Raw genomic sequence first — 12,439 nt, forward strand, 5'->3', positions numbered from 1 at the left:
TCTGCCTTCTGTCTCCAGGATTTGTCTGTTCTGGACGTTTCATATAAATGGGATTACACAACAGGTGGCCTTTTGCGTCTGGCTTCTGTCGCTCAACACGATGTTTTCAAGGTTCATCCGAATCAGTGGTTCATTCCTTTCCATGGCTGAGTAAGAGTCAATTGTATGGATGGATCACGCTTTGTTTATCCATTCATCAACTTGACGGGCCTTTGGGTTGTTTCCACCTTTTGGCCACTGTGAATAATATTGCTGTGAGCATGGGTGTACAGGTGCCTGTTTGTGTTTTCAGCTCTTTTGGGTCTCTACACAGGAGTGGGATTCCTACAGAAACCCCATATTTAACTTTTTGAGTTTGATGGTATTGTTTTATAGTCGGGCCACTGGTCACATACGATCTCTGTGCTGCCTACACCAAGGTTTCTTTGATTAATAATGACTAAATCAGGGACACCTGAGTGGCTCAGTTGGTTACGTGTCTGACTTCAGCTCAGGTCACGATCTCACGGTTTGTGAGTTTGAGCCCCACATCGGGCTCTGTGCTGACAGCTCGGAGCCTGGAGTCTGCTTCCGGTTCTGTGTCTCCCTCTCTCTGCCCCTCCCCTGCTCATGCCCTCTCTCTCTCTCAAAAATAAATAAACAACAACAACAAAAATAATGACTAAATCAGCACTATTCTTGGTGCGAGCCCCGGACCAGCAGTCTTAGCATCACCTGGGAGCTTTTTGGAAATGTGAGCTCGTGGGCCCCACCTGAACCTGCTGAATCAGAACTTCTGGAGGCAGACCCCAGCCGTATGGGTTTTTTGAGCCCCGGGAGACTTTGGCAGACTATAGTCCTCTGGCCGAATTTGGCCCACTGCTTGTCTTTGTAAATAAAGTTTTATCGGAACACATTTGAGGGCATTAGTAACCATATTATCTATGGTTACGCCAGGTGACTCTGGCACACGTTAAGTGTGAGAATCAATATCCGTGCCCCCTGAATATGTCTCTCAAGTGTCTCCACTCAGGCCAGCTGATCACACAATGATGACCATGCTCTCTTCCCATCTCCCCCGCTTTTTCAGTCATCGAGTGGGAGATAGACCGGGGCCTGTTGAGCTTGACGGATGGAGACCGGGGGGCAACCATCTTCTTGAGAGAGATCCAAGACCTCAACAAACACATCCTGGAAGACTGCGCCCTCAAGATGGTGGACCGGCTCCCAGATGGCTGCCTGGACACAGACGCCCAGAACCTTCTCCGTGGCCTCAAAGGACGCATTGCCGACGTGCAACCGGGAGTTCTCAGGGCTCACCACCTGCCGTGGAGCCGAGACCTGGTGAACCCTAAAAACAAGGCTCATGCTCGGTACCTGAGGGAGCTGGGTGAGCAGTTTGCGGCCAGGGCTAGCCACCAGGTCCTGGAGCACCTCCGGGAGCTGGAGGCGGGCAGGCAGGAGTTGGCGTGGCTCTACCAGGAGATCCGCCACCACCTGGGGCTGAGTGCCGAGGCCAATCGGACTTTCTGTGGGCGCCAGGAGCTCCTGGCCCAGCTGGGGCAGCGGCTCCAGCAGAGCGACAGCCACCCCCACTCTCCCCTGGTGCTCTTTGGACCCCCAGGCATCGGAAAGACAGCTCTGATGTGCAAACTGGCGGAACAAATGCCAGGCCTGCTTGGCCGCAAGACGGTGACCGTCCTGCGGCTTCTGGGAGCGTCACAGATGAGCTCCGACGCCCGAGGCCTGCTCCAGAGCATCTGCGCCCAGGTGTGCCTGGCCTACGGGTTGCCCCTGCCCCCTGCCCAGGTCCTGGAGGCCCACGCCAGGGTGGTCCAGTTTTTCCACACCCTCCTCCACACCGTCTCCTGCCGCAACTTCGAGTCCCTTGTGATCCTGTTGGATTCCATGGACGATGTGGATTCCATCTGCCGCGCCCGGAGGGTCCCCTGGCTGCCTCCCAAATGCCCCCCGAGGATCCACCTTATCCTCTCAGCCTGCTCAGGGCGGCGGGGGATTCTAGACACCGTGCGACAGACGCTGACGGACCCGGAGGCCTACTGGGAGGTGAAACCCCTCTCCGGAAACCAAGGGCAAGAGATGATCCAGCTCCTGCTGGCCGCCTCCAGGAGGACGCTGAGCCCAGGGCAGAGGGAGCTGCTCTGGGCCAGCCTCCCAGAGTGCGGGCACCCGGGGCGGCTGAGGCTGGCCTTCGAGGAGGCCCGGAAATGGGCCTCCTTCACCATACCTGCCCCCCTGGCCTCCACTGCCAAGGAAGCCATGCACCAACTGTGTGCCCGCCTGGAGCAGACACACGGGCAGGTCCTGGTGGCCCACGTGCTGGGCTACATCGCGTCTTCCCGGTAAGTCTCTGTTGTTTACGCCTTTGTTTAGTTATTGACACAGAATGCATGGCTTCTGATGGCTTAGAGCAGGGATTTGCGCCCTCACAGTTCCGGAGGCCAGAGTGTGAAGTCCAGGCGTCAGCAGGGCTGCGCCCCCTCTGAGGGCGCCAGGGGAGAATCCGTTCTGGGCTCTTCTCTTAGTTCCTGGTGTTGCCAGCAACCCGTGGCCTGTAGACGCATCGTGCCAACCTCTGCCTCCGCCTTCTCGGGGGCTCCTCCCTGGGTGTCTTTCTGTGTGACTTTTCCTCTTCCTGTAAGGACACCACTCACGGGCTCAGGGCCCACTCTGATCTCGTACGACCGCACTGTATGTTCATTCCTTCTCTACAGACTGTTTTCAAATAAGGTCCTGTTCACGGGCTCTAGGTGGGCATGAACTTGGGGACGCTCTTCAACCCAGCGCAATTCATGTATTAAAATGTTCACAGGTTTTTGGGGTTTTTTTAGTTTATTTATTTTGAGAGAGAGAGAGAGAGAGCATATGCATACACACGAGTGAGGGAGGGAGGGGCAGAGAGAAAGAGGGAAAGAGAGAATCCCAAGCAGGCTCTGTGCTGCCAGCATAGACCCCAATGTGGGGCTCGAACTCACCAACTGTGAGATCATGACTTGAGCCGAAACCAAGAGTTGGACACTCAACCAATGGAGCCACTGAGGGGCCCCTAAAGTTCACTCTTGTAACGTGTACAAGAGTTCAGTGGCATTTAGGACATTCACAGTGTGGTGCAACCACTATCCATCTCCAGAACATTCCCACCACCTCAAAGGGAAACCCCACCCCCATTAGCGGTCACTCCCCAGCCCCAGCCCCTGGCAGCCACCTACCTGCTTCCTGTCTCCATGGATCTGCCTATGGTATTTCTTTTGTACGTTTTTACTTTGAAATACGTTGAAATTATAGACTGGTAGAGAAATTCCCGTAGTACAAAACAGTGCAAAAAATGCCCACACATCAGAGTTTCTCAGTCTTGGCACTGCTGATATTTGGGGCTGCATCATCGGTATGTGGGGGCCGTCCTATACACCATAGGAAGCGGCGCAGCATTCCTGGCCTTGACCTTGGATACCAGTAGTGCCCCCCAGCTGTGACAACCAAAAATGTCTCAGAGTATTGCCAAGAGTCCCCTGCAGGCAGAATAGGCCCTAGTTGAGAACTACTGCTGTATGCCCTTCCCCCAGAATCACAGATTTGCCACATCAGCTTTCTCTCTCCCTGTCTCCCTTCCTCTCTTCCTCTAGCTTACTATCTATCATCTATCTATCTATCTGTCCATGTGTCTATCTATCTGTCCATGTGTCTATCTATCTATCTATCTATCTATCTATCTATCTATCTATCCATGCATCTATCTATCTATCCATGTGTCTATCTATCTATCCATCCATCCATGTGTCTATCCGTCCATGTGTCTGTCTATCTATCTATCTATCTATCTATCTATCTATCTATCTATCCATCCATGTATCTATCCATGCAATGCATCTATCTATCCATCCATCCATCCATGCGTCTATCATCTATCTATCCGTCCATGTGTCTATCTATCTATCTATCAATCATCTATCCATCCATGCGTCTATCTATCCGTCCATGTATCTATCTATCTATCTATCTATCATCTATCTATCCGTCCATGTGTCTATCCATCCATGTATCTATCTATCCATGCAATGCATCTATCTATCTATCCATCCATCCGTCCATGCATCTATCTATCTATCATCTATCTATCCGTCCATGTGTCTATCTATCTATCTATCATCTATCTATCCGTCCATGCGTCTATCTATCCGTCCATGTATCTATCTATCTATCTATCTATCTATCATCTATCTATCCGTCCATGTGTCTATCTATCCGTCCATGTATCTATCTATCTATCTATCTATCTATCATCTATCTATCCGTCCATGTGTCTATCTATCCGTCCATGTGTCTATCTATCTATCTGTCCATGTGTCATCTATCTATCTATCTATATACCTACCTATCTATCCATGCATCTATCTATCTATCTATCTATCTATCTATCCATCTGTGTGTCTATCTATCCATCCATCCAGGCAACTATCATCTATCTATCTATCTATCCATGTGTCTATCTATCTATCCATCCGTCCATGTGTCTATCCGTCCATGTGTCTATCTATCTATCTATCCATCCATGTATCTATCTATCCATGCAATGCATCTATCTATCTATCTATCTATCTATCCATGCATCTATCTATCTATCTATGCATCTATCTATCTATCTATCTATCCGTACGTCTATCTATCATCTACCTATCTATCTATCTATCTATCCCTCCGTGCATCTATCTATCTATCCATCCCTCATGTGTCTATCTATCTATCCATGTGTCTATCTATCTATCTATCTGTCTATCTATCTATTATATCTACCTATCCATCTATCTCAGTATCTAACTCAGTATCTATCTCCGTATCTATCTATCTCTGTATCTAACTATCTACACACATATACACCCAGACACACACAGAGTTTTTTCCCTGAGCCATTTGAGAATTCATTACAGGCATAATATCCCTTTACCCTTAAATATTTCACGTATTTCTTAAGAACAAGGACAGCCAGAACCCCACGTCACCACAGGACAAGATTCAGGAAGTGTATCGTAGATGCAATTATATTATTTAATACACAGTTTATAATGAAAATTTGCCAACTGTCTAACAAATGTCCTCCATAGCTCCCCCCCACCCCCCACCTTGTCCCCAATCCAGGATCCCAACCAGGATCCTGTGTCGCACTTAGTCGTCAAGATTCTTTGGTCTCCTTTAATTTGGAACATTCCACCATCAGTCTTTGTCCTTTTGAAGAGTCCAGGTCAGTTGTTTTGTAGATCAGCGCTCCTCCACCCTCAATGGGGGATAGGCACCTCGGTCCTTGTTTTCGCAGAAAGAATTTGATATAGCAGGTCTGGGGTGGGGCCTGGGCCTGGAATCCTGTGTTTCTCCCTGGTGACGCTGAAGCTGCTGGTCCAGGGACCACACCTGAGCTGGGGCAGTTTGTAGCGTGTTCCTCCACCTGGCTTCATCTGATGTTTCCTTGTGATTACATTCAGGTTCAACCTGAGAGATACTCAGCCCTTCTTGGGCACGGATTATCTTTCCCATTGTAAATTTGCAAGCTCCTCTCTGTATTTAATAAGCAATACATGGGGAGATCTCAGAAAAACCTTTTTACAGCCAGATGCTCTGAGGGATTGACTACCAGCATGCATCTACCCTTAATCCCAAGCTTGTGGCATGGGAATCCACAAGAAAGCAAATAGGAAAATCCAATTCAATGTGTTTCTGGAGTTTGAAGGACAGAATGCTTAAAGGCGGAAAGTCTCAGGGCTGCGCACTGTGATGTCATGATGGTCAAGAGCAGGACAGAGGAGTACGTCTGTCACACGCACCCAGCAGCCAGACTCCAGCCCCCAGGAGAGTAGAACAGAGGCCAGCTGGCAGACACACAAGCAGAAAGCTTTGCCTTGATGCAAACGGCCGTCGGAAACACTCAAGCCCACCGTCAGAAGTGCCGGACAGAGAGGTCTCCCCTCTCCAGTTTCCTGGGCAATGTTTTCTTCTAGACCTTTGTTTGCCCTTTGCCCCAAATCAGTCAAGATGGCAGTGATCAGACCAGTGAGGGTCTGCTCGTTTCTTTGCCAGGCACAGAATCCCACTCTTGCTAGTGTGTAAGAAATAGGGCTTTATAAGGCCACGGGAAGAGCTCAGGGAATCCAGGGCCACCCAATTTCCACCTCCAGTGGGGCAAATCCCAGCTTTCATGTCACACCCCAGATTTTGTGACAGGTGCTTGCCACCCTCCCCCCGCCCCTGCCCCGGCAGAGTGGAGGCTGGGCCTGCTTCTATAAGAGTACAAAGACAGACTGGGGAATGTTCCAGAAATAAGTGGTGGGCCACCAGGCCAACCTGACACAGCAGTCTACACGGAGGAGGTGGGTTGTCATGGGAACCAGAAAGCCATGAGAGACAGAACGGACCTCTGGGTCTTCTCTGCCCATTGGCTTCTGTTCTGGACTCTTCCTTTGTCCTTCTCCCCCCCACCCCGCCCCCTCCCCAGAACTTTCGCTTGCCTCAAGCTTCCATTGGCATCATTAGCTCCCATCTTAGAGAACTGGCAGCATCATACTGGCTCCTTCTGGAGTCCTGATTCCAAAATCTGGGGAGACAGAAATAATCGGCCTGCTTGGCCCCACGTCTGGCCTAATTAGCAAAGCCCCGTGGGGTGTAGGACCTGCCGTCCCAGGGGCAGGAGGTTTATGGAGGGAGGGTGCCTGCCGGGGCTGTGATTTCGGGACCTCTCACTGCATGAAAACAGGCCAGTGTGCTGTGATGGTTGAGAGCCCGGCCCTTGGAGCAGAGCTGAGTCCTTCTAGACCAGTGGAGATTCTGGGGAGATTCTGCCCCCAGGGGACACTGGGCCATGTGCAGGGACATTTCTGGTTGTCATAACTTGGCGGGGGGAGCTACTGGCATCGAGTGAGTGGAGACCAGGGATGCCATTCAGCACCCTGCAGTGCACAGGACGGTCCCCACGGCAGACGATGATGGAGCCCCCGGTGTCGGCAGTGACGGGGCGAGAAACCCTGCCTTAGCATGAGAGAGACCCTGTCTGCTGTCTGTTTCCATCTGTCTCTCTTGTTTTTAATGTTTTTTTTTTTTTGAGAGGGAGAGAGAGAGAGCAGGAGAGGGGGAGAGGGAGAGGGAGAGAGAGAATCCCATGCAGGCTCCACGCTGTCAACCCAGAGCCCAACGTGGGACTCGATCCCACGACCATAAGATCACGACCTAAGCTGAAATCAATAGTCAGATGCTCAACCGACTGAGCCACCCAGGCTCCCCTCTAGCCACCTATCTATCTTCCTGTCTATCTATCTATCTATCATCTCTCGTTCTCTTTTTCTATATATATGTATGTACATATATATAAACTCCTCTCAGAGCACCTGAGTGGCTCAGTCAGCTAAGCATCCGACTCTTGATTTCGTTGGTTTGGGCTCAGGTTATGATCTCGAGGTTTGTGAGTTGGAGCCCCTCGTCAAGCTCTGTGGAGCCTGCTTGGGATTCTCGCTCTCCCTCTCTCTGCCCCTCCCCCACTTGTTCTCTCTCTCTCTCTCTCTCTCTCTCTCTCAAAATAAACAAACTTAAAAACAAATCTCCTCCATCTACTCATCTTCCTCTGACGTTTCAAGGAGACGCGATCATAAGATAGGTGGTTTTTTGTGACAGATTTCTTTCCCTTAGGGTTCTGTTTCCAAAGTTCATCTGTGCTGTAGCACGTGCAGGGCTCTGTTTCTTCACGTGGCCGAAGAATATTCTATTGCGTGGATACAACCCTGTCTCAGGGTTGCTGTAACAAAAAATACCATAGAATGGGAGGCTGCTTTTTTAATGTTTATTTATTTTTGAGGAGGGGGAGGAGAGAGAATCCCAAACAGGCTCCACGCTATCTGCACAGAGCCCGATGCGGGGCTCGAGCCCACAAACCTCAAGATCCTCTAAAAACCAAAGAAGTCAAGGGTCAAACGCTCAACTGACTGAGCCACCCAGGCACCCCTAGAGTTGGGGGGGCTTCTAAATTTATTTCTCACAGTTTTGGAGGCTGGAGAGTCCAAGGTTAAGGTGCTGGCAGGTACGGTGTCTGCTGAGAGCTCTCTCCCTGGTTCATCTTCTGGCTGTGTCCTCACATGGCAAGGGATAAGGGAGCTCTCGGGAGCATTAACCCCGTTCATGGGGTTCCACGTTCATGACCCAATCACCTCCCAAATGCCCCGCTCCCTAATACCATCACCTTGGGGGATTAGGACCTCAACGTATGGGTTTGCCCTAGAGACACGTCCCCCGTCCACAGCAACCACATTTTGTTCATCCGCTCGTCCGTTCAAGGATATCTGGACCGTTTCCGCCTTCTGGCTGTCGTGAACCAGGCTGATCTGAACAAGCGTGTGCAAGTTGTGGTTTGAACACCTGTCTAGAGTGAGATTTGAAAACCATAAATCTGATTCCGTTTCTGCCCCGATTAACTCTTCCAAGGACTTCCCCTGGCTTTGAGGAAAGTATCCAAACTCCTTGCCAAGGCCTGCTGGATCTGGCTGCCTTCCACCCACCCCTGCCCCAGATCTCACGCCGGCCCCTTCCCTGCCACCCGACCCCAGCTCCAATGGCGCCTTCTCAGAGGGACCCGCCTGCTCCCAGACCCCACTTACTGCTCTATTTCATGTGACATGGGTTGGGCTATTCTCTTCCTGGCAATCGGTGTTACCCAACCTCTCTGTGCTCTTTTCCTGTTATTTCCCACCTGGCTCTGGGAATGAGAAGACGAGCCATCCAACTCGAGCCTGAAAGGTGGGGACCCAAGCTTGATTTGTACTGAGGGTGTGTCAAAGAATGGGAAAGAAGCTTCTACCCTGAAGGAGGGGGTTTTCAGGAGGAGCCACGGGAGGGGTGCTATCAAGCGGACGGCCCCTCCCCCCCCCACCCCGGGTGTGGTTCCCCGGAATTCTGGTTTGGAGAAAACTGTCAAGGGAAGAAAGCAGGTGGGGGGGGGGGGTTGGCATGGCTTCACCTGCAGGGGGAGTGTGGAGTCGAGCCCCAGGGACATTACAGCTGTGATTGTCAAAGATGATTGTGCTCGCAGAAGAGAGCTTAGGGGACACCTCACCTTGTCGTATACTAGAGAACGCTACGTGAGCAGGTGTCTATACATATGAAGAATGTGGCAGGTGTTCTGATCGAAAGGAAGGCTTCGGGGCGCCTGGGTGGCTCAGTCGGTTGAGCATGCGACTTCGGCTCAGGTGATGATCTAACGGTCCGTGAGTTCGAGCCCCGCGTCGGGCTCTGTGCTGACGGCTCAGAGCCTGGAGCCTGCTTCCGATTCTGTGTCTCCCTCTCTCTCTCTGTCCCTCCCCCACTCGTGCTCTGTCTGTCTCTCTCTCTCAAAAATAAAAATAAACATTACAAAAATTAAAAAAAAAAAGAGCCAGGAAGACTTCTGATCCACATCAGAGAACTAAACCCGCACTCACACACGAGGTGTGTGTACCCCACAAGGTGCACCCAGCAGCCAGCCTGCCTCTTTCCCTTGCTCTAAGGGGAACCCTGTTGCCCTCCCAGAAGAAGCGTGCAGGCCAGTCTCCAGCTCTTCCGGCCTGATGCTCTCAGGCGTTGGGAAGTCCTTCGGGTCCAGCACCAAAACTTCATCACCCACCCCCTTTAGGGCCGCTTCCTTCCTCTCGCTCTGTCCTTTCTCAGGCCAGGAAACACAGGCAGGGCTGGTGTGGGCACATGTGGTGCCTGCGTTGCTTTTCCAGATCACCTGCCGTCTCCCTCCCTATGCTGCCTGACTCATCTGAGGCTGGGGAGAGCCTGGTCCGTGGCTCTGTCAGGTGTGTGTGCAGAAGGAAAGGTCAGGAAGGTCTTCTGCGATGGGCACGGCTGTACCCGGGCACCGGTACCTGTTAGGCATCATCCAAATGCCGTCCCTCAGAGCGAACCTTTTTGGGGCAGGCAGGATGTTGTGCAGACAGCTGGCCACGTCTCTCTCCCTCTCTGGGCTGCTGTGTCCCCCAGCCGCAGGAGACAGCGTGTTCCAGTGCCCGTCCCTCCTCCCCGCAGGCATGGGCTCTCAGAGGCAGAGCTGAAGGACGTCCTGTCCTTGGACGACGAGGCCCTGCAGGTCGTCTACCGGGACTGGACCCCGCCCAGCAAGGAGTTGCTGCGTTTTCCACCGCTGCTCTGGGTGAGGCTTCGCCGGGATCTGGACCACTGCTTGGCCCGGCGGCCCGTGGACGGCTTCACGCTCCTGGCCATTGCCCACAGGTGGGTCCAGCGTGGCGGTAGCACTCTCTGGGTGCCCGAGAGCGAGGACTCGTGCCTCGGGCTCCTCCTTGTTCCAGATCCTTCTTCTAACCCCGGTCCCAGTGAACCAGCGCAGCATTCAAGGGTTTCCACATCACCGACTCGGACACAACTAAGTTGTTTTTGAAACTGAGGATCGGGTCACATAACACAAAATTCACCATTTTCAAGGGTACAAATTCAGTAACATTTAGTGCATCCACAATGTTGGGTAACCAGCCTCTCTAAACAGTTCCAGAACAATTCTATCCGCCCCCCCAAAGGACACCTCGTTCCCATCAGCAGTCACTCCCTACTCCCCCAGCTCCTAGAACCTGCTAATCTGCTTTCTGTCTCCATGGATTTGCCTGATCTGGACATTTCGTATACGTGGGATCAGACAACATGTATACAGAAGGCGAGATGTCCCCTCAGCCTCTGAGCATGACTGGGGGTGGGGGAGGACAGCAGATGAGGAATATGCCCCCCCACCCCTAACATTCCAGAGTGGGGGGAAAAAAGAACACAATATTCAGGAGCATATGAGAACGGCCCTGAACTCCTAGCCTCTCCCCCCACCGGGCCTTTGCACATGCCATTCCCTTGCCCTGGAATACCGTCGTTTTCTGATACGGTTCACCACACAGACTCCTACTTAACCTCTGAGGCCCAGCCTTTTGTGTCTGGCTTCTTTCCTCAGCATAAAGGTTCGCAGGCTCATCCGTGTTGTAGTGTGAATCGGGGCTTCATTCCTTTTCTTGGCTGAGAAATAACCCGTTGCATGGATGGACCACATTTTGTTTATCTGTGTGTCCACTGATAGACACTTGGGTTGTTTCTTGGGACTGTGATCAGTGCTGCCGTGAACATGTGTGCACAGGTGTTTGTTTGAATACCTGCTTTTGCTTTGTTTTGCTCTTAAGTAGGCTCCACACCAAGCGTGGGGCCCAGCTCAGGGCTTGAACTCGTGACCCTGAGATTAAGACCTGAGCTGAGATCAAGAGCCCGACACCTAACCGACTGAGCCACGTGGGCGCCCCTGAACACCTATTTTTTAATTCTCTTGGTCTATACCTGGGAGTGGAGTTGCTGGGTCAGACAGTACCTTGTTTTATGTTTAACTTATTGAGAAACCCAAATGTTCCTTTTCCAAGTAACTTTATTAAAGGGGAAAGAAGAGGGGCGCCTGGGTGGCTCAGTCGGTTAAGCGTCCGACTTCAGCTCAGGTCACGATCTCGCGGTCCGTGAGGTCGAGCCCCGCGTCGGGCTCTGGGCTGATGGCTCGGAGCCTGGAGCCTGCTTCCGATTCTGTGTCTCCCTCTCTCTCTGCCCCTCCCCCGTTCATGCTCTGTCTCTCTCTGTCCCAAAAATAAATAAACGTTAAAAAAATAAATAAATAAAGGGGAAAGAAGAAATATGGGCCAATTTATAGATAGATGTTAGGTAACCAATGGGACGGGTGGTCAGCGGAGGCAGTGAGCATCCGGCAGGGGCTCAGGAGGGACCCGCAATTGGGAAAGGCCTCCTGGAAGGCGGGTGGCACCCCTCTGAGCTCACCAATCGCCCAGGCCCAAGAGCCCGTGTCCCCTCTCTGCAGGCAGCTGGCCGAGGTGGTCCAAGAGCGCTACCTGTCCGGGGTCGAGAGAGCCAAGAGGCACGGGGTCTTGGCTGACTTCTTCTCAGGGGCCTGGAGCCAGGGCACCAAGAAGCTCATCACCCTGCCGCTCGTGGGGAAGCCCCTGAACCTGGACCGCATGGTGAGGTGTCTGCCTGGGGTCCCTGCTCTCTACCTGCAGTCTCCGCCCTGCCGTGCAGGCAAGGTCAAGGCTACCTGGCAAGGACCGCCCGCTCCTTCCTTCCTTCTTTTCCACCCAGAATGCCATCCTGACCTTCTTCCTTTCCCTCCCCCACAGAAGGCGGATGTCCCCTCAGCCTCTGAGCATGACTGGGGGTGGGTGGGGAACAGCAGATGAGGAATATGTCCCCCATTCCATGCCCCAACATTCCAGAGCGGGGGAGAAAAAGAATCAAAATATTCAGGAGCATATGAGAAAGGCCCTGAATTCCTGGCGTCTCCCGCCTCTGGGCCTTTGCACATGCCATTCCCTTGCCCTGGAACACCGTCGTTTTCTGATATTGTTCACCACACAGACTCCTACTTAACCTCTGAGGCCCAGCTCCG

The 12,439-nt window shown here is 52.3% G+C and overlaps 1 protein-coding gene and 1 non-coding gene across 2 annotated transcripts in view; one reads left to right on the top strand and one right to left on the bottom strand.

The window, feature by feature from the left end:
• The first annotated feature begins 1,110 nt into the window (after positions 1 to 1,110).
• The window catches only part of NWD1 (NACHT and WD repeat domain containing 1), a 47,756-nt gene continuing 36,427 nt past the window's right edge, over positions 1,111 to 12,439 (top strand). The window contains exons 1-3 of the mRNA XM_015540444.2: positions 1,111 to 2,342; positions 10,036 to 10,239; positions 11,855 to 12,014. Coding sequence (XP_015395930.2) covers positions 1,192 to 2,342; positions 10,036 to 10,239; positions 11,855 to 12,014 — 1,515 coding nt within the window. The 5' untranslated portion in view covers positions 1,111 to 1,191. The remainder of the gene's footprint in view (positions 2,343 to 10,035; positions 10,240 to 11,854; positions 12,015 to 12,439) is intronic.
• TRNAN-AUU lies at positions 7,168 to 7,258 on the bottom strand. Its single transcript is given in 2 exon segments — positions 7,168 to 7,203; positions 7,222 to 7,258. It is a non-coding gene; the product is annotated as a tRNA-Asn (tRNA).

Source organism: Panthera tigris, chromosome A2 (assembly GCF_018350195.1).
Source record: "Panthera tigris isolate Pti1 chromosome A2, P.tigris_Pti1_mat1.1, whole genome shotgun sequence".
Lineage (NCBI taxonomy): Eukaryota > Metazoa > Chordata > Mammalia > Carnivora > Felidae > Panthera > Panthera tigris.